The sequence below is a fragment of the Dryobates pubescens genome, chromosome 11 (assembly GCF_014839835.1).
Source record: "Dryobates pubescens isolate bDryPub1 chromosome 11, bDryPub1.pri, whole genome shotgun sequence".
Lineage (NCBI taxonomy): Eukaryota > Metazoa > Chordata > Aves > Piciformes > Picidae > Dryobates > Dryobates pubescens.
Window position 1 is genome coordinate 2,542,434 of NC_071622.1, and position 20,180 is coordinate 2,562,613.

The 20,180-nt window shown below is 49.2% G+C and overlaps 1 protein-coding gene across 2 annotated transcripts in view; it reads right to left on the reverse strand.

The window, feature by feature from the left end:
- Positions 1-12,650: 12,650 nt before the first annotated feature.
- NEGR1 (neuronal growth regulator 1) overlaps positions 12,651-20,180 on the reverse strand; it is a 291,886-nt gene continuing 284,356 nt past the window's right edge. Inside the window, exon 6 of one of the 2 annotated variants that reach the window (XM_054165418.1) lies at positions 12,651-13,121. In XM_054165418.1, the coding sequence (XP_054021393.1) occupies positions 12,719-13,121 (403 nt within the window). In that variant the 3' untranslated portion in view covers positions 12,651-12,718. The remainder of the gene's footprint in view (positions 13,122-20,180) is intronic. The other variant, XM_009910800.2, reaches the window with a different exon arrangement.

Sequence of the window (20,180 nt, forward strand, 5' to 3'; positions counted from 1 at the left end):
TGCTTTCCCTGTGGCTGGGGAGAGAAGGGGTGCAAGATTTAAGGGGAGGGCAAGATTTAGGGAAGGGGCCAAGAGACTGAGAACCAAGAGATGGGGAAGTGGTCTAAGATTTTGAGGCCAAGAGATGGGGACCAAGACAAGGGGATCAAGACTGCAGGACCAAGAGATGGAAGCCCAGAGGCAGGGACCAAGAGATGGGAACCAAGAGGCTCAGACCAGGATTGGGGGACCAAGAGAAAGGCACCAAGAGAATGGGACTTGGATCTAGGGGCCAAGAGACTGAGACCAAGATCTGGGGAGCAAGAGACAGGGATCAAGACAAGGGGCTCAAGAGATGGATACCAAGGCAAAGGGGATTGAGGGATGGGGCCAGTGCTGTGCCAGCCCCTGCTGTGCTGCAGCCCCTACCTGAGGGAGGGAAGGTGATGGCCTCAGTGAAGCAGCTCCTCTTCCCAAACCCCAGAGCCCTCTGTTTTTAAAAGCCTGGGGTGGGGAGTGGGTTTGCAGCACTTTACTCCAAAGTTAACTTTCTTTTCCCTTTCCTTGTGGTAATAAATGTAAAAAGGTCAAGGTTAATGAAGAAGAGAACTGCCATGGAAGAACAACCCAGAGCTGTTAGCAACTCACTGGAATGAGAGAGGCAAACCAGTTCCTTCAGCATTTTAAAGCCTTGGTAGCCTAATGAACCATGCTACCTCCTGCAGCTCCTGCAGAGCCCAGAGCCCTGCAAGAAGCTGTCTCATTAGCATGAGGTGGCAGCAGCTCTCATGGCTCCCCACCCTGCTTCTCCCCTCTGACCTCCTTGTGGTATCTCTACTTGAAGTGATCCAGGCAGGCTGGAGGGTTGAGGAAGAGGAATCTTGTGAAGTTCAACTAGGTCAAGGGCAGGCTCCTGCCCCTGGAGAGGAATAACCCCCTGCACCAGCACAGGTGAGGGGCTGACCTGCTGCAGAGCAGCTCTGTGGAGAATGGACCTGGGAGGGCTGGTGGACAACAAATTCACAATGAGTCTGCAGTGTGCCCTGAAAGCCAGGAAGGCAAATGGTCTGCTGGGGTGCATGAAGAAGAATGTGGTCAAGGGAGGCTTTACTGCCCCTCTACTCTGCCTGAGGGAGGCCACAGCTGGAGTCCTGGGTCCAGTTCTGGGCTCTCCACTTCAAGAGAGACAGGGAACTACTGGAGAGAGTCCAGGGGAGGCTCCAAAGATGCTGAGGGGCCTGGAGCAGCTCTGTGAGGACAAAAGACTGAGACACCTGGGGCTGGGGAGCAGCCTGAGAGGGGATCTGAGCAATGCTCAGCAAGAGCTAAAGGACCTGTAGGTGGCAAGAGGATGAGGCCAGACTCCTCTCAGTGGTGCCCAGGGACAGGACAAGGGGCAACAGGCACAAACTGGAACCCAGGAGGAGAAACTTGTTTGATGTGAGGGTGCTGGAGGAGGCTGCCCAGAGAGGTTGTGGAGTCTCCTTGTGTGGAGAGCTTCCAGAGCCAGCTGGGCACTGTGCTCCTGGGCAAGCTGCTGTGGCTGCCCTGCTTTAGCAGGGGGGGTTGGACTGGATGATCCCCAGAGGTCCCTTCCAACCTATGATTCCATAAGGGAATGATGATACCTCAAGAAATGTGTGGCCATGGCACTCTGGGCCATGGCTCAATGGCCATGGTGGTGTTGGGTTGAAGGCTGAATCTCAGAGGGCTTTTCCAACCAAAACAATTCTGTGATGCTATGGTGTGCATTGGGGGGAAACAGACTTCACCTTCTAGCTCCCAAAGATGATTTCTATCATCACTGCAGGCATTTTGTCCTCATTTGTTTTTAAATTAAGCTAGAGGGGTGTAGGGATGTTTGGCAGATAAGAGGGGAAAGTGCTGTGGCCACAGTGGCTGGAGCAGCTCTGTGCCATCAGCTTGTTCCCCAGGTCTTCATCCTGGCTGGCTGCACAGAGGTGCCTTATTCTGCCATGCAGGGGCTGAGGTTTTACCTGCTGTTCCACTACCCTCAGGCCTGAGAGAACCAGAGGGGCTGCAGGAAAATGGCTTTTAGCTGAGCTGTTTGTCACTGCTGCTTGAGGAAGGGTTCAGAGTTCATGGTGTGGGAGAGCCAGGTCCTCTGCTCTGCCTGACTACATGCAGAGCAGTAACAAAGATTCCTCCTGATTTTCTCGATCATGGCTTCAATTAAGGCAAACCTCAGGGGTCATCCTGGCATCTAGCAGCTATGGAGACATCAGTGGGTAAGTGGTGCTGAGCAGCTGATGAACATGGCAGGGGGGCTGGAGCTAGATGGTCTTTAAGGTCGTTCCCAAGCCAAACCATTCTGTGACTCGCTTTTAGGAACAATTTCTTCCCTGCAGGAGTGGTCAGGCACTGGAGCAGGCTGCTCAGGGAGGTGCTGGAGTCCCCATCCCTGGAGGTGTTCAGGAAACCTGTGGCCATGGCACCTGGGGCCATGGTTTAGTGGTGGTGGTAGTGTTGGGTTGATGGTTGGATGACCTTAGAGGTCTTTTCCAACCAGAAGGAATCCTATGACTTTATGATGCATCACTCAGCAGTCTCCCTGGGCAGAGCCCTGTCCTCCAGCCAGGACACAACCTCACTGCACATCTGAGATGAGAACAAAGCAACCAGAGCAAGAGATTTGCATCCCACCAGAAGCCTTAATATGGCCTAAAGTATGGATGTCAGAAAACTAAGTTCTTGAGAAGTGGCAAATTTGCTGAGCTCTGCTTTTGGGGTTGGTTTTTTTTTGCCTTTGACATGAGAATTTTCTAATATCCAGGAACCCTTTGAGCTCTTCCTGAACTAGGCATAAAGAGGGTGGAAAAGGAGCAGGAACAAGTAGGAACTGAAGGTACAAATCCCTCCTGCCCTTGCTGACACAGAACACATGGAGGTGTTCCAGGCCAGGCTGGATGAGGCTTTGAGCAACCTGCTCTAGGGAAGGTGTCCCTGCCCATGCCAGGGGGTTGGAACCAGGTGATAGCTAAGGTCCCTTCCAAACCATTCTGTGAATCTTTGGAGCAGGGTTTCTTGAGAATCCCTTGAAGATGCTCCTGAGGCCTTTGTTTCCTGCATGGATCTGGCTGTTTGCAAGGGATGCTGTAGGATTTCTCAGGCTCAGTTCCCTCTCTTGCCCCCAGTGCTCAACAGAGAGAGCAGAAAAACCCAGACCCAAGCCACATGGAAGGTGTTTGGAGCATCCCTCTGTGTGTGTGACAGCAGTGCTTGGGGTTGGTCAGGCAACCAAGCCCACCCTTCACTGTCATTGTTCATTTATCTACTCTTAGTATTAAACCTGGATGAAGAACTTTTAGTTCCTGGTCCCTAAAATTACTTTTTTTTTTTCCCCCATGGATTTATTTATTTGTGTTATAAAGTATTTAATGTCACTAAATATCTTTGGTTGGAAGAGATCTTCACCATCATCTAAGTCCAACCTCTGACCCCAGCACTGCAAAGTCACCACTGTGTGAGCAGGAGGGATGTGGGGTTGTGGCCTCTCCTCCTGTGATGCTGAGGGAGGAGAGGACACCCTAGCATCTCACTCTGCCCCAGCTTGGGGTCACCCAAGGGACTGCTGTGGATGAGGAGATGTGGAAGGGGACATGGCAAGGCTTTGGAAGCCCTCATGGTGAACACCACCAGCGAGGTGATACTGTAAGGGGTTGCCCAGAGGTGCCCCACTCCTGGAGACTTTCAAGGTTGAATTTGATGGGGGCAGCCTGCTCTGCTTGATGTCCTGTCTGACTGCAGGGGCTTGGGACAAGATGACCTTGGAGGGGCCTTTCCAACCTGATGCATTCTGTGATGCCTCTCTGGTGCTGGAGAATCAACCTAAAATGAAGCCTTTCCCTAAACCTCCTCACAAATGGCAGCTTGAGCAAGAATTTGATACTGATGATGACCTGGTGGTGTTGGAGAAAGGCTTGGTTATGGCACTTGGAGCCATGGTTTAGTTGTCTTGAGGTGTTAGGTATTAGCTAATAGGTTGGACTTGATGATCTCTGAGGTCTTTTCCAACCTGGTTGATTCTCTGCTTCTATGATTCTATTACTCTATGGTTCCATGACTCTGTGGTTCCATGACTCTATGGTTTTATGGTTCTATGACTCTATGGTTCCATGACTCTATGGTTTTATGGTTCCATGACTCTATGGTTCCATGACTCTATGGTTCCATGACTCTATGGTTTTATGGTTCTATGACTCTATGGTTCCATGATTCTATGATTCTATGACTCTGATTCTATGACTCTATGATTCTATGACACTATGACTCTATGGTGGTTTAAGATTCTTTTAACAGAAACCCTTTTTCTTGTTGTTTCTGTTTTGTTCCCCAAGGAAACAAACCTTCCCACGGGCAGGCTGGGAACTTAGGGCTGATTTACCTCCAGGCTGGGCATGGCTCTGACCCAGCCTTGGAAGTAAATGCAAATCATGAGATTGAACACATCCAAGTGCTGGGTTCTGCACATTGGCCACAGCAACCCCATGCAGTGCTACAGGCTGGGGTCAGAGAGGCTGAGAGCAGCCAGGCAGAGAGGGACCTGGGGGTGCTGGTCGATGGTAGGCTGAACATGAGCCTGCAGTGTGCCCAGGCAGCCAAGAGGGCCAATGGCATCCTGGCCTGCATCAGGAACAGTGTGGCCAGCAGGAGCAGGGAGGTCATTCTGCCCCTGTACACTGCACTGGTTAGGCCACACCTTGAGTCCTGTGTTCAGTTCTGGGCCCCTCAGTTTAGGAAGGAGGTTGACTTGCTGGAGAGTGTCCAGAGAAGGGCAACAAAGTTGGTGAGGGGTTTGGAACACAGCCCTGTGAGGAGAGGCTGAGGGAGCTGGGGTTGCTTAGCCTGGAGAAGAGGAGACTCAGGGCTGACCTTATTGCTCTCTACAACTACCTGAAAGGAGGTTGTAGACAGGCAGAGGTTGGTCTCTTCTCCCAGGCAGCCAGCACCAGAACAAGAGGACACAGTCTCAAGCTGTGCCAGGGGAGGTTTAGGCTGGGTTGGATGTCAGGAAGAAGTTCTATACAGAGAGAGTGATTGGCCATTGGAATGGGCTGCCTGGGGAGGTGGTGGAGTCACCATCATTGGAGGTGTTCAGGAGGAGACTTTGATGGGGTGCTTGGTGCCATGGGTTAGTTGTTTAGGTGGTGTTGGATTGGTTGAGGGGTTGGACACGATGATCTTGAAGGTCTCTTCCAACCTGGTCTATTCTATTCTATTCTATTCTATTCTATTCTATTCTATTCTATTCTATTCTATTCTATTCTATTCATATTGAGCTCTTAAGGCATACATTGTTCATCCAGGTAAATCCATAGTTTGGTGTAGCCATCCTCTATGGCACAGTTATGTGGCTTAAACCTTTTGGTAGGCATCTTGTTGGCCATTTCTGTGTCTAAAATCCTAGCTCTTAAAAGGTGCAATAATAATCAATAATAATGATAACAATTACTAATAATTATCATTCTAAATTACAAATAATAATAATAATAATAACAACAACAACAATAAAGGAGCTTTGTACTGGTGATGGTTTTTCACCCCTCCTGTAGCTTAAACCTCACATTTCTCCTTTAAAATCTAACAAATAAAATGATATCTATTGAGAGAGATAGGTGAAATTTCCTGCCAGGTTAGAAACCCTTGAGAATCAGCAATTTGTTTGCTCAAGAAGCTGTGAGAGATGCTTTCCTTCAGTGTTTGGTGTCACACCACCACCAGCAACTGGGGCATGAGAGCATCATTGTCTCCTGTGCCCATCGCTGGTGCTAAGGGGAGCTGCAGCCCTGAGTTGTTGCACTAGGTAGGAACTTAACAGGCTCACAGGATGTCAGGGGTTGGAAGGGACCCAAAGAGATCATCCAGCCCAACCCCCATGCCAGAGCAGGACCATACAATCCAGCTCAGCTCACACAGGAACACATCCAGATGGGGCTGGAAAGGCTCCAGAGAAGGAGACTCCACAACCTCTCTGGGCAGCCTGCTCCAGGGCTCTGGGACCCTCACAGGAAAGAAGTTCCTCCTTGTGTTGAGGTGGAACCTCCTGTGCTGCAGCTTCCATCCATTGCTCCTTGTCCTGTCCCAGGGAGCAAGTGAGCAGAGCCTGTCCCCTCCCTCCTGACCCCCAGCCCTCAGCTATTGATAGACATTGATTAAATCCCCTCTCAGTCTTCTCTTCTCCAGACTAAAGAGCCCCAGGCCCCTCAGCCTCTCCTCCCCAGGCAGTGCTGCAGTCCCCTAAGCATCCTGGTAGCCTCCCCTGGAGCCTCTCCAGCAGATCCCTGTCCCTCCTGAGCTGGGGAGCCCAGAACTGAACACAGCACTCAAGATGAGGTCTCAGCAGGGCAGAGCAGAGGGGGAGGAGAACCTCCCTGGCTCTGCTGGACACACTCTTCTTAATGCCCCCCAGGATGCCCTTGGCCTCCTTGGCCCCCAGGGCACATTGGTGTCCCATGGATAACTTGTCATCCACCAACTTAGGGTGGCACAGGCTTTGGGGTTTCTAAAGTGGACAACAGTCTTGGTATCAATGCTCAGTTATTGGAGCTAAGCCATTTATTTGTCATGTTGGGAAAGTGGGGAATGAAGAGGATGATGTTTACCTGACAGAGATGAATGGGATGGAGGAAACCCTGTGAAGGAGCACAGAACATACTGGCCAGACAGTTGCCTACAGCAAAGACACCCCACAAATTACAGGTGGTGGTGGTCAGTGGGTGGTAAGACTTGAGGAGCCCCCCAGAGTGAGCCCCAACCTGTACAATTAGCAGTTCATAGATCTCATGGAACAGCTTGACCAAGTTGGCTCTTTATTTGATCCCCACTGCCCTCAGCTCCCATCCTGCACAAATTAAGGCTGCTGGGCTGGATGGGATACATCTGCTGGATCAATTGGTGCAGGAAGTTAAACATGGCTGTGCTTCGTGGCAGGATTTGGGGGACTGAGTGGGCAAGGCCCCAGCAAGCAGGAGATTGACCCAACTGACACCGAGGGGACACCAGGGGCTGCTCCCCAGCACTCACTCACACCACACCCCCCCCCCCCCCCACACACATCCACTGCTGAGCACGCAGGGCTGACAGCTATTAAAGACCTATCTCAGCTAAGGAAACACCACCAGGACCTGGGAATGTTTGTGGGGCTGCTTGCTTTTCTTTTTTGGGCTTGACAATAATTACATCCACCCAAATGTAAGTGGGAATTCAGAGGTGGGAGTCAAGCTCCTGCATGTTTTCCAGTGGTTCTACCCAGGATGAAGCCAAACAATCAATATTTCATTTACCTACCTTTCTCTCTCTTTTTCTTTCATTTTTTCCTTTCCCTTTTCCCTTTCTTTTGCTTTCTTTCCTTTTTTTGTTTTCCCTTCCCTTTGCTTTCTTTCCTTTTCCTTTTCCCTTTCCTTTCTTTCCTTTTCCTTTTCCCTTTTTTTTTCTTTTTCCTTTTCCTTTTCCCTTTCCTTTGCTTTCTTTCCTTTTCCCTTTCCTTTCTTTCCTTTTCCTTTGCTTTCTTTCCTTTTCCCTTGCTTTCTTTCCTTTTCCCTTTCCTTTGCTTTCTTTCCTTTTCCTTTTCCCTTTCTTTTGCTTTCTTTCCTTTTTTTCTTTTCCCTTTCTTTTTCTTTCTTTCCTTTTTCTTTTTATTTTCCTTTTCCCTTTTCTTTTTGTTTCCTTTCTTTTTCTTTTCCTTTTCCCTTTCCTTTTTGTTTCCTTTCTTTTTTTTTCCTTTTCCCTTTCCTTTTGTTTCTTTTTCTTTTCCTTTTCCCTTTCTCTTCTTTTTCTTTTCCTTTTCCCCCCTCCCTTCTTATTTAATAAAGCTGCTTTTCATTCTATCCTGTTGCTGGAAATATCAAGATCCCAGCTATCAGGAATCACCAAAATCAAATACATCAGCTAAAAAGAGATGACTGGATCCAGCCACAGCATAGAAACACCTCTCATTTTCACGGGAGAGCAGGCAGATGAGTTAGGCTTTGCACATCCTTTTTGAACCCCTTCCCCTAAAACCAGCCTGCCCCCCAAACACCAGCCTGCCCCCATCCTTTCCTGCAACACCACTGAGAATGGATGCTGAAAGAATAGCACTTTAAAGCTGCAATACAAGAGAGAGCAGAAGAGCAGGAGTGTGTGGAGTATGAGAGCTTGAAGATCTTTTTCCAACCAAAACAATTCTATGAGTTGAGCTGAGCTGGGTTGGCTTCATCCTGTCTCCTTAAGGAGTTAACTGTGTCAGGTTATTCCCTCCTGACACCTGTGCTGTGGGGTTTTTTCCAGCACTAGAAAAGCACACCTGGGGCCACACTCTTCCTGTGTTTTGGCTGGGGCTTTGTTAGGAGGTTTGTAACAAGATCACAAAGCTATCTGAGTGTCGCTAGGAGAAGCAGAAAGCAAACCAGCCTCCGACTAACCCTTCGCGGCGGGTTACAAGGGAGGTGTCTGAAGGGCTGATGGAGTCTTTAACTGCCTGGAGCTTCTCTGAGGGTTGAAGTGCTAAGTGTGTCTATCTCAGATTTGCCAGGTGGCACTTTTTGCCTGCTCTGTATCTTCTGTGTTGCAGCTGGGAGCTTTGTCTGGTTTTGTAAACTGAGGCTCTGCTCATTTGCACCCTAGGTAGGATAGGCCGAGGGGCAATGGATATAAACTACAGCACAGGAGGTTCCACCTCGACATGAGGAAGAACTTCTTCACTGGGAAGCCCTGGAGCAGGCTGCCCAGAGAGGTTGTGCAGCCTCCTTCTCTGGAGCCTTTCCAGCCCTGTCTGAATGCGATCCTGTGTGACCTGTGCTGGATTCTATGGTCCTGCTCTGGCAGGGGGCTTGGACTTGAATATCTCCAGAGGTCCCTTCCAACCCCTAACATCCTCTGACCCTGTGATCTTCTGATTCAAAGTTGAGGGTTGGTTTGTTTGGGTTTTATAATTATTTATTTATCAGGAAAAAAAAAAGCCACAACTGTAAATAGGTTGTAAATAAGAAGATAAAAATGGTACAATCCATCACTGAACACACACAGAGTAACCCAGGGACATGCTAATGCCGTATCTTGGAGCCAACCTGTTGCCCTTTCTACCCTTCACCACTTGGAGCCAACCTGTTGCTCCTTCTACCCTTCACCACTGGGAGCCAACCTGTTGTTCCTTCTACCCTTTCACCACTTGGAGCCAACCTGTGGCCCTTTCTACCCTTCACCACTTGGAGCCAACCTGTTGCCCTTTCTACCCTTTCACCACTGGGAGCCAACTTGTTGCCCTTTCTACCCTTCACCACTGGGAGCCAACCTGTTGCTCTTTCTACCTTTCACCACTTGGAGCCAACCTGTTTCTCCTTCTACCTTTCACCACTTGGAGCCAACCTGTTGCCCTTTCTACCCTTCACCACTGGGAGCCAACCTGTTGCCCTTTCTACCCTTTCACCACTTGCAGCCAACCTGTTTCTCCTTCTACCCTTCACCACTAAGCCAGATTCACTGCATGTTGTGGCTACAGGATAGATCTGGGCCAGCAGGACTCAGAACCTGCCTTTTCAAAGGCTGGGGTGTCCTTGAACTGGGGTTTGGAGCCTGATGAGCACACGTAGTGCTCATCCAGGTATCACTCGCTACCAGAGCCTAGCACCAGGAGACAAAATGTTGTAGCACAGGACTTGTGTCACCTGCTGGAGCTCATCTACAAAGCACAAGAATGGTAAGATCAGTGGTGGGTTTGCTATTCCTGTCACCAATAGCTGGTTTGGAAGCAAGCCATTACCTCCTGGGGGCCTCCAGGAGATCTTGTGCTCGCTGTTGGTCGTGGTCCTGCCTACAGAGGCAGCATTTTAACGTCAGCTGTAACCTGTGAGCAGCATTTTGTGTTAGTCCTGTCCAGGGCTGGTTAAAAAACAGAAATTAGTAGAGTTTATGCTATTTGGAGCCTTGATCCTTCTCTGAGTGTTTTCATGACAGACTGCAGTGTAGGAAATGGTCTACAGGGAGATGTTAGGCTAGGGCTGGGCTCGGTGATCTTAAGGTCTTTGCCAACCAGGTGATTCTGTGAAATCACACAGGAGGACTTCACTGCTGGGGTGGGGGAAAGGGGAAAGAGATCTCTGCAGTGATAGCAGATCTGTGCTGAAGCCCTGCCTGCAGAGGTGGTTCTATCATGGATGGCAACATGCACTTCAGTTATTGGAGCAACCTCGCTTTAATATATATATTTATATGTATTTTATATATATAGGTCTGTATATATATAAAATTCTGCTTGATACTTCATGTATTATTCTTCTTTCAAGATATCTAAGAGTTAAAAGCATCCTTTATCGTTGCTAAATTAGCCAAACCAGTACAAAAAAATCAAGTGCAAGAAAAAAATACCAATTCACAGAGTTTTTGCCAAGGAATACAAAAGGGACTTATTCAGCCTCTCACATTTACAGCCAGCTGGGGGCTTGGAGAGTTGGGATGATGGAGGGAAAAGGTTCCTACATTCAAAAGATGTCTCAAAAGAATTGGTTTGTAGTGGGGAAAATGAGTTTTGGTTGGGTTGTTTGTTTTTTTTTCCACATAGAGATAAGCTACTGGTTAGTGGGTGGCAGATGGCAAACACAAGGAGTTGGGGCCACCCTGAAATGACTGCCTAAGAAACCTGAAGCAGTTTGCTGACCTCCTGGGGATGGGTGAGGAGATCTCCTTTTAGCCACTAGCACCTTTGTCCTCCACTTGAGATTCATTTTTGTGCTCCAAAGGCTGCTATAGCATTTCCCAAAGGACATTCCAGACTGGGGGGAGGGAGGGAGGAAGAAGTGTTTCCCAAAGGACATTTCAGATTGAGGGGAGGGAGGAAGGGAGGAAGGAAGGAAGGGGGAAGAATTGTTTCCCAAAAGACATTCCAGACTGGGGGGAGGGAGGGAGAGGGAAGAACTGTTTCCCAAGGGACATTCCAGATTGAGGGGAGGGAAGGAGGGAGGGAGGGAGAGGGAAGAAGTGTTTCCCAAGGGACATTCTGGATTGAGGGAGAGGGAAGTGTTTCTCAAAAGACATTCCAGATTGGGAGGAGGGAGAGAGGGAAGGAGGAAGGGGGAAGAAGTGTTTCCCAAGGGACATTGTGGATTGGGGGGAGGGAGGGAGGGAGAGGGAAGTGTTTCTCAAAAGACATTCCAGATTGGAGGGAGAGGGAGAGGGAAGCAGTGTTTCCCCAAAACATTCCAGCTTGGAGGGAGGGAGGGAGAGGGGAAAAAGTAATGTTTCCCAAGAGACATTCCAGATTGGGCGAAAGGGGAGAGGGAAGGAGTGTTGTATGAAGGCACACCCATGCTGAATTGGCAGGAGAGAGGAGAGAAAACAGAAAGCAGGCACTGCACAGTGCAGTTATAATACAAGGCTCGTTCTTGAAACCTGAATCTCATGCTAGAAGATCTAGATATGTGTCAATATTCTGAAGAAGTACTTTGAAGGCAATATTATTTGATTGTTATTTTTTTTCTTCCCCCATATCAAAAAAAGAAAGAGAAAAAGAAGAAAATGTTTCTGTGTAAATGTGGAGAAAGCATCGAAGAAGGGAACTGAAGCTTTGTATTGCAGCCTTAAAGAAGCAGATTTGGGTGGTTTGGTTTGTTTTTTTTTTAACTGCAATAGTTTTGCTTTGTTTTTGTTGTGGTTTTTGTTGTTGTTGTTGTAAACTGTGGTCTGCAGACCTCAGCAGACCATGACTGAATGCTTTTGAGAACCGGTCGATTACAAACATGAAATCACAATTAATAGCCTCAAAAAAAAAGAATCCCCAACCCCAAACCAACAAACAAACAAACCCCCAACGAGCCAAAAAACCTAAAAAAAGTCATTGCAGAGCTTTCACACCTTAAAAAAAAAACAGAGAAAGAAAAAGGGAGAGAAAGAAACAGGGAAAGGGCAACACAAAAAGAGGGAGAGAAAGAAACAGGGAAAGGGCAACACAAAAAGAGGGAGAGAAAGAAACAGGGAAAGGGCAACACAAAAAGAGGGAGAGAAAGAAACAGGGAAAGGGCAACACAAAAAGAGGGAGAGAAAGAAACAGGGAAAGGGCAACACAAAAAGAGGGAGAGAAAGAAACAGGGAAAGGGCAACACAAAAAGAGAGAGAAAGATAAAGGGAAAGGGAAAGGCAACACAAAAAGAGAGAGAAAGATAAAGGGAAAGGGAAAGGCAACACAAAAAGAGAGAGAAAGATAAAGGGAAAGGGAAAGGGCAACAAAAAGAGAGAAAGATAAAGGGAAAGGGCAACAAAAAGAGAGAGAAAGATAAAGGGAAAGGGCAACAAAAAGAGAGAGAAAGATAAAGGGAAAGGGCAACAAAAAGAGAGAGAAAGATAAAGGGAAAGGGCAACAAAAAGAGAGAGAAAGATAAAGGGAAAGGGCAACAAAAAGAGAGAGAAAGGGAAAGGGCAACAAAAAGAGAGAGAAAGAAAAAGGAAAAGGCAACAAAAAGAGAGAGAAAGAAAAAGGAAAGGGGCAACAAAAAGAGAGAGAAAGATAAAGGGAAAGGGCAACAAAAAGAGAAAGGAAAAGGAAAGGCAACAAAAAGAGAAAGGAAAAGGAAAGGCAACAAAAAGAGAAAGGAAAAGGAAAGGCAACAAAAAGAGAAAGGAAAAGGAAAGGCAACAAAAAGAGAAAGGAAAAGGAAAGGCAACAAAAGAGCGAGAAAAAGGAAAGCAAAATGACCAGAAAAAAGGACAAATGTGTACTGCTTCAGAAGGTAATGCAGTTAATCAGGAATTAAAAAACCAACATGGTAGAAAGGAAGAAAACCTCAAACCAACAACAAGCACCACCAAAACAAACTGAAGGAGGCGAATGGCAGTATTTACAGGAGGGAGCAATTCTACAGAAGGCCACCATCCCCAGGGCACCGCGGGGGAGGAGATCCCAGGCTGCTTTCAACACAACTCTACCAGATTGGAGCCAGGCAGCAGCAGCACTTGCAGACAATTCCTTTAAAAGCCTTTGTGTGTGTGTGTGTGTGTGTGTGTGTGTTTTGTTATGGGTCTGTACACTTAGTGCAGAACGATGTTCTTCAGGTAGAATATGCTGGTGAGGGAGGACAGCGTCAACACCAGGTACCAGCAAGAGAAGAGGATCTCGGCGTCGCCGGTGATTCCGTACTGGGCCGTGCTGGGAGCTGCAAAGAGACAGGGGAAAAGGAAAGAAGAAACACAAGGATTAAGTGACTTTGGCCACAGCAACCCCAGGCAGTGCTACAGGCTGGGCACAGAGCAGCCACGTGGAAAGGGAACTGGGGGTGCTGGTTGACAGCAGCTGAACAAGAGCCAGCAGTGTGCCCAGGTGGCCAAGAAGGCCAAGGGCATCCTGGCCTGCAGCAGGAACAGTGTGGCCAGCAGGGAGGTGATTCTGCCCTGTGCTCAGCACTGCTTAGGCCACACCTTGAGTCCTGTGTCCAGTTCTGGGCCACTCAATTTAAGAAGGACATTGAGATGCTGGAAGGTGTCCAGAGAAGGGCAAGGAGGCTGGGGAGGGGTCTGGAGCACAGCCCTGGGGGGAGAGGCTGAGGGAGCTGGGGTTGCTTAGCCTGCAGAAGAGGAGGCTCAGGGGAGACCTTCTTGCTCTCTCCAACTCCCTGAAGGGAGGCTGTAGCCAGGTGGGGGTTGGTCTCTTCTTCCAGGCAAGCAGCACCAGAACAAGAGGACACAGTCTCAAGCTGTGCCAGGACATGTTTAGGCTGGAGGTGAAGAGAAAGTTCTTCCCTGAAAGAGGAATTGACCACTGGGATGTGCTGCCCAGGGAGGTGGTGGAGTCCCCATCCCTGGAGGTGTTCAATAAGGGCTTGGATGTGGCACTTGGAGCCATGGTTTAGTTGTCAGGAGGTGTTAGGTATTAGGTGATAGGTTGGACCTGATGATCTCTGAGGTCTTTTCCAACCTGGTTGACTCTATATTTCTCTTATCTCAATGTCCTTCTTGCAGTGAGTGGCCCAAAAGACAGCTACTAGGCTAGCATAAACATTCTGCACATGCTGCAGAAGCAGGCAAGTCCTCCTGCTCCAGCAGGGAGTACTAATTCATGTTTTAAAGACAATAAATCATTATTAAAGGGCAGCATTTAAAAATGTGAGTACTTAACATCAGACAAGTGCTTTGTGCTTAAACATCTGAATAATTTATCTGTTTTTTTTAAGCTGCTGAGCACCAAGATCTCCACTGAAGGCAATGAGAGGTGAATGTATTTAGTTCTTGAAAGCAACTAATTTTCTGCCTGACTTTAGAAGCCAGAGTCAGACAGTTTTCTACAGCCAAGAACATTCGTGTTTATTTTCAGTCTCTTTCAGCAAATTGTATTTACTCACTTTAATACAAAGTCTGTCTCCAATTGTTAAACAAATATCACAGGGAGGGCATCAAAAGAGAGGTAGAAGTACAAGAAAGCAAATGTGAAGCAAATGAGGAGACCATCATTTGGGCAGCCATGGGCAGCCTGTCAAAGAATCTCCGAATCCCAACCCGGGCAGGGCTTAGAAAGAACCTCTGGAGATCGACCAGTGCAACCCCCCTGCTCCAGCAGGGCAGCCACAGCAGCTTGCCCAGCAGCACAATGCCCAGCTGGCTTTGGAAGCTCTCCACACAAGGAGACTCCACAACCTCTCTGGGCAGCCTGCTCCAGGCCTCCAGCACCCTCTCACCAAACAATTTTCTCCTCCTGTTCAGATGCAACCTCCTGGGTTCCAGTTTGTGCCCATTGCCCCTTGTCCTGTCCCTGGGCACCACTGAGCAGAGTCTGGCCCCAGCCTCTTGCCCCCCACAGCTCCTTTAGGTCTTGCTGAGCATTGCTGAGCTCCCCTCTGGGGCTGCTCTTCTGCAGGCTCAACAGCCCCAGGGCTCTCAGCCTTTGCTCCTCACAGAGCTGCTCTCCAGGAGACCATTTGCCCTCTTGGCCATCAGGGCACATTGCTGGGGTACAGGGAACTTGTTGTCAAGAGACCTTTTTCCCTCTCATCCCATTCCAAGCATGATCAGAGGAGCTCAGTGTGGGGATGGAGAGACAACCACAGCACCTTCCAGGTGTCAGCAGGTTAATTGGCAGATCCCATGCTCAGAGAAGGTAGCAGAGGCTGTGTCCCTGCATACAGAATACAGAATTAACCAGGCACTACTGAGAAGAGTCCAGGGTGGTAACTGCCCCATCCCTGGAACCATCCCAAGTCAGGCTACTTGGGACTCTGACCAACCTGCTCTTGTTGCAGATGTCCCTGCTGAGTGCAGGGGCGTTGGACAAGATGAACCTGACAGGTTCCAACCCAAACCAGGCTGTGATTCCATGAAATCACATTAAAAGCCCTAAAGTTTGGAAGCTGCAATCAGTTGTGTGAATCTTCAGAGCAGCACCCAGCAGCCTGTGTGCCTGCTCCTGGAGTCCACATGCAGCTACCTCAAGCTCTCCCTTTTGTTTTGTTTAGTGATTAGCGTGCATAATCCCAGTGTTTTAACACAGCCAGGAGTTGGGAAAATATTGAAGCAGGCTCCTAGCAGAGATAGGATTATGCTCAGACACCTCTCCTGGTTGTGAGGAGAAAAGAACAAAGTGTTATTGTATCACTATCTCTAATTAATACAAGAGATTAGGCAATGTACGCTGCTGGAACGTGCAGAGCAGCATTTCCTAACACCAAGGGCTGCATTAACCAGAAATAATTATAAGCTTTAAAGGCTGATGCCTTGTAGACAAAAGCATGGACCTCTTTAGGTTGTCTGGCAAAGCAAGACTAATTCTGGTAAATGGATTATGCAGGGAGATGTTAATAAGCACTTCATTAACGGTATTCAGGTTAATGATCTATAAATAGCTCTTTGTGCCATGCCTAAAGCATCCCTGAGTCCCAGCATGCTGGGGTTTGGAAGGGACCCCTGGAGATCATCCAGTCCAAACCCCCCTGCTAAAGCAGGGCACCCACAGCAGCTTGCCCAGCAGCACAATGCCCAGCTGGCTTTGGAAGCTCTCCAGACAAGGGGAATGCACAACCCCTCTGGGCAGCCTGCTCCAGGGCTCCAGCACCCTCACACCATAGAGTTTGTCTCCTTCTGGGTGCCAGTATATGGCCCCTTGCTCCCTATCCCATCACTGGACACCACTGAGCATCCTCCTGCCCCCCACAGGTGCTTTATCTCTTGCTGAGCATTGCTCAGCTCCCCTCTGGGGCTGCTCTTCTGCAGGCTCAGCAGCCCCAGGGCTCTCAGCCTCTTCTCCTCACAGAGCTGCTCCAGGCCCCTCAGCATCTTTGGAGCCTCCCCTGGACTCCCTGCAGTAGTTCCCTGTCTCTCTTGAACTGGGGAGCCCAGAACTGGCCCCAGGACTCCAGCTGTGGCCTGTGTACAGAGGGAAAAGAACCTCTCAATCACTCTCCTTCATGCCCCCCAAGGCAACCATTGGCCTTCCTGGCCACAAGAGCACACTGCTGGCTCGTGGTAATATACACAGAGGAGGAAGGAATAAACTAACTCAAGGTCAAAGCAGTAAGCAAAAAAAACCCAAAACAGATGAAAAAGGCTGGGCTGTCAAAAAAGGGGTTGTGTTGGGGTGGGGTTTTTTTGCCTTCCAGAAGATTGTAAGATAATGGGACTGTGAAGGCTCAGCTGAGTCCTGCTGATAGCATCTCTAAATATTGTTACACTTGAGGTTAGCTGAGGATTTATGGCTCTGGAGGAGCAGGTCGACAGCTTGCAAAGGGCTGAATCGGAAAGCAATGGCTTGGCAGAGGGGAGGTGACCTGCAGCAGCCAGGGCCACTGATTGCATAGGCTTGGGAGGGACACTCAAAGGTCATCTTGGAATCATAGAATCAGCCAGGTTGGAAAAGACCTCAGAGATCAGCAAGGCCAACCTCTCACCCAACACCATCTGATCAACTCAGCCATGGCACCAAGTGCCTCAGCCAGGCTCTTCCTAAACACCTGCAGGGATGGGGACTCCACCACCTCCCTGGGCAGCACATCCCAAGGGCCAATCTCTCTTGCTGGGAAGAACTTTCTCCTCACAGTCTTGGGTGACAGGTTGGAACTGATCATCTTTGAGGTCTTTCCCAACCTTATTGAGTCTATGATTCTCACCTCCAGCCTCAACTTCCCCTGGCACAGCTTGGTCTTGTCCAACCCACCTCACAGGTATCAGGGACACCTCCAGTTTAATCAGGCTGCCCAGGGGCACATTGAGTCTGGAAGCTGGGGAGGGACTTTTGAGGGTGTCAGGGAGTGATAGGACTGGGGGGGATGGAGCAAAACTGGAGATGGTAGATTGAGATTGGGTGTTAGAAAGACAAAGTCTTCCAGAGAAGGACCGAAAGGATGAGCAGAGGGCTGGAGCTGCTCTGCTATGAGGACAGACTGAGGGAGTTGGGATTGTGCAGTCTGGAGAAGAGAAGGCTCCCAGAAGACCTCATTGTGGCCTTCCAGGATCTGAAGGGGGCTGCAAGAAAGCTGGGGAGGGACTTTTGAGGGTGTCAGGGAGTGATAGACTGGGGGGGAAGTGAGCAAGACTAGAAATGGGTAGCTTCAGATTGGCTGTTAGGAAGTTGTTGTTCCCCATGAGGGTGGTGAGAGACTGGCACAGGTTGCCCCAGTAAGCAGCCCCAGCCAACACCTGTGGGTGATACTAAAGCAGTCTAGCAAAGCAGTCAGCAATGTTGGCCCTAACAGCCGGGGGGCCACCAGGCCCCCCGGCCTTTGTTGTCACCACCACCATCACCCAGTGTGCACCAGAGGCACTCACCAGAGATGAGAGGAGGATCCTCAGCCCAAATGGGCTCAGCTTAGGGCTGCAGCCTCCTCTGGCAGGGATTAAATAGGGGAGTGGGTGGGGAGGGCCAAGTGGCCACCCCTGGGGTGGGAGGAGACTGCAACAGAGCCCAGGTGCTCTGGGTTTGAGGGGAAAAAAGGGGGAAATGGGGCAGGGGAGGGACTTTAGAGAGTCAGGGAGTGAGAGGGATGGGGAGGGTGGAATAAAACTAGAAATGGGGAGATTGAGATTGGGTGTCAGGAAGATGTTCTTCCTCATGAGGGTGGTGAGAGCTTGGCACAGGCTGCCCAGGGAGGTGGTGGCAGCCTCCTGCCTGGAGGTGTTTGCAGCCAGGCTGGAGGTGGCTGTGAGCAACCTGCTGCGGTGTGAGGTGTCCCTGGCCATGGCAGGGGGGTTGGACCTGGCTGATCTTGAGGTCCCTTCCAACCCTAAACAATTCTATGATTCTATGATCTTGAATGTCTCCAGGGATGGGGCCTCAACCACATCTCTGGGCAAAGCCCTTAAATGAGTCCTTCCACCAAAGGAAAAGTTGGTCATGAACAGAGTCCTGGGAGAGCAGGGAGGTTTGTAGGAAGCTTGGCCTTGGCAGAAGAAAGCCTCACAGCTCTGTGTCAAACTGACTCAGTGGAGACACCGATTTGCTTAACCTTATGCAAATGCAATCACGCCGCGGGCGACGAGGGATTTACTGCTGGGGAAACTCACTGGTGAAGGGAAGGAGATAAATCTGAGCAAGGAGGTCCTTCTGAAGTGTCTGCCAGATGGAGGCTCTGATTAAACAGAGATTTGACCATCATAACAACACTTGGAAAGTGCTGGTAATTTAGGAGAGACACCAGAACAGGCTGCCCGGGGAGGCTGTGGGTGCCCCCTCCCCAGAGGTGTTCAAGGCCAGGTTGGATGGAGCCTTTAGCAACCTGATCTAGTGGGGAGGTGTCCCTGCCCATGGCAGGGGGAGTGGGACTAGATGATCTTTGAGGTCCCTTCCAACCCCCCAGACCATTCTGAGCAATATTAAAATGTGATTGGATGGCATCTGTGGTGGCTGAGTGTTGCATGTGGTGGCTTGGCAGGTCCTCTCCAGGCTGACGGAATGGAATGGAATGGAATGGAATGGAATGGAATGGAATGGAATAGAATAGAATAGAATAGAATAGAATAGAATAGAATAGAATAGAATAGAATGGAGTAGAATGGAATAGAATAGAATAGAATAGAATGGAATAGAATAGAATAGAATAGAATAGAATAGAATAGAATAGAAGTATAATAGAATGGAATGGAATGGAATGGAGTGGAATAGAATAGAACAGAATAGAATAGAGTATAATAGAATGGAATAGAATAGAATGGAATGGAATGGAATAGAATAGAATAGAGTATAATAGAATGGAATGGAATGAAATGGAATAGAATAGAATAGAATAGAATAGACCAGGTTGGAAGAGACCTTGAAGATCATTGTGCTCAACCTATCACCCAACACCACCTAATCAACTAACCCATGGCACCAAGCACCCCATCAAGTCTCCTCCTGAACACCTCTAGGGATGGTGACTCTACCACCTCCTTGGGCAGCCCATTCCCATGTTCTTATGCTAGTGGCATAAATCACTGAAATGCCTTTTAATGAGTGAGAAACTTAGAGAACTGCCCAGGCCAATGTCCCCAGGGAGCACTGGGAATGCAAAATACTTTTATTTGATGTAAAGGCACACAAAGGGTGATGTGTCCAGCTCTGGAGTCCTCGAGACAGAAGAGACATGGACCTCTTGGAGTGGGGCCAGAGGAGGCCACAGCAATGATGGCAGAGCTGGAAGCCCTCTGCTGTGAGGTTAGGCTGAGAGAGCTGGGGTTGTTCAGCCTGGAGAAGAGTCTGGGAGAGCTTCTGGTGGCCTTTCAGTGCTGCAGGAAGCTGATCAGAAAGCTGGGGACCGAGTTTTGAGCAGGGCCTGTTGTGACAGGACAAGGGGGGATGGTGTGAACTCAGAGAGGAAGATTCAGACTGGAGAGGAGGAAATGATTGCCACTGAGGGTGGTGAGAGCCTGGCCCAGGCTGCCTCTCAGAACTGTGGCTGCTGAGCTCAGCCCTGGCTCAGGGCAAGCACTGTCTGGAGCTCAAGGTGGATTTCTGCAGCCTGGGGCTGCTGACACAGTGAGAATATGCTGGGGGGAGGCATTCATTGTATCACAGAATCAGTCAGGGTTGGAAGGGACCACAAGGATCATCTAGTACCAATCCCCCTGCCATGGGCAGGGACACCCCACACTAGATCAGGCTGCCCAGAGCCTCATCCAGCCTGGGCTTAAACACCTCCAGGGACGGCATTCTCTCTTCAGATGGAACCTCCCAGGTTCAATTTATGCCCCTTGTTCCTTGTTCTGTCACTGGGCACCACTGACAAAAGCCAAGCTCTGTCTTCTTGCCCCCAACC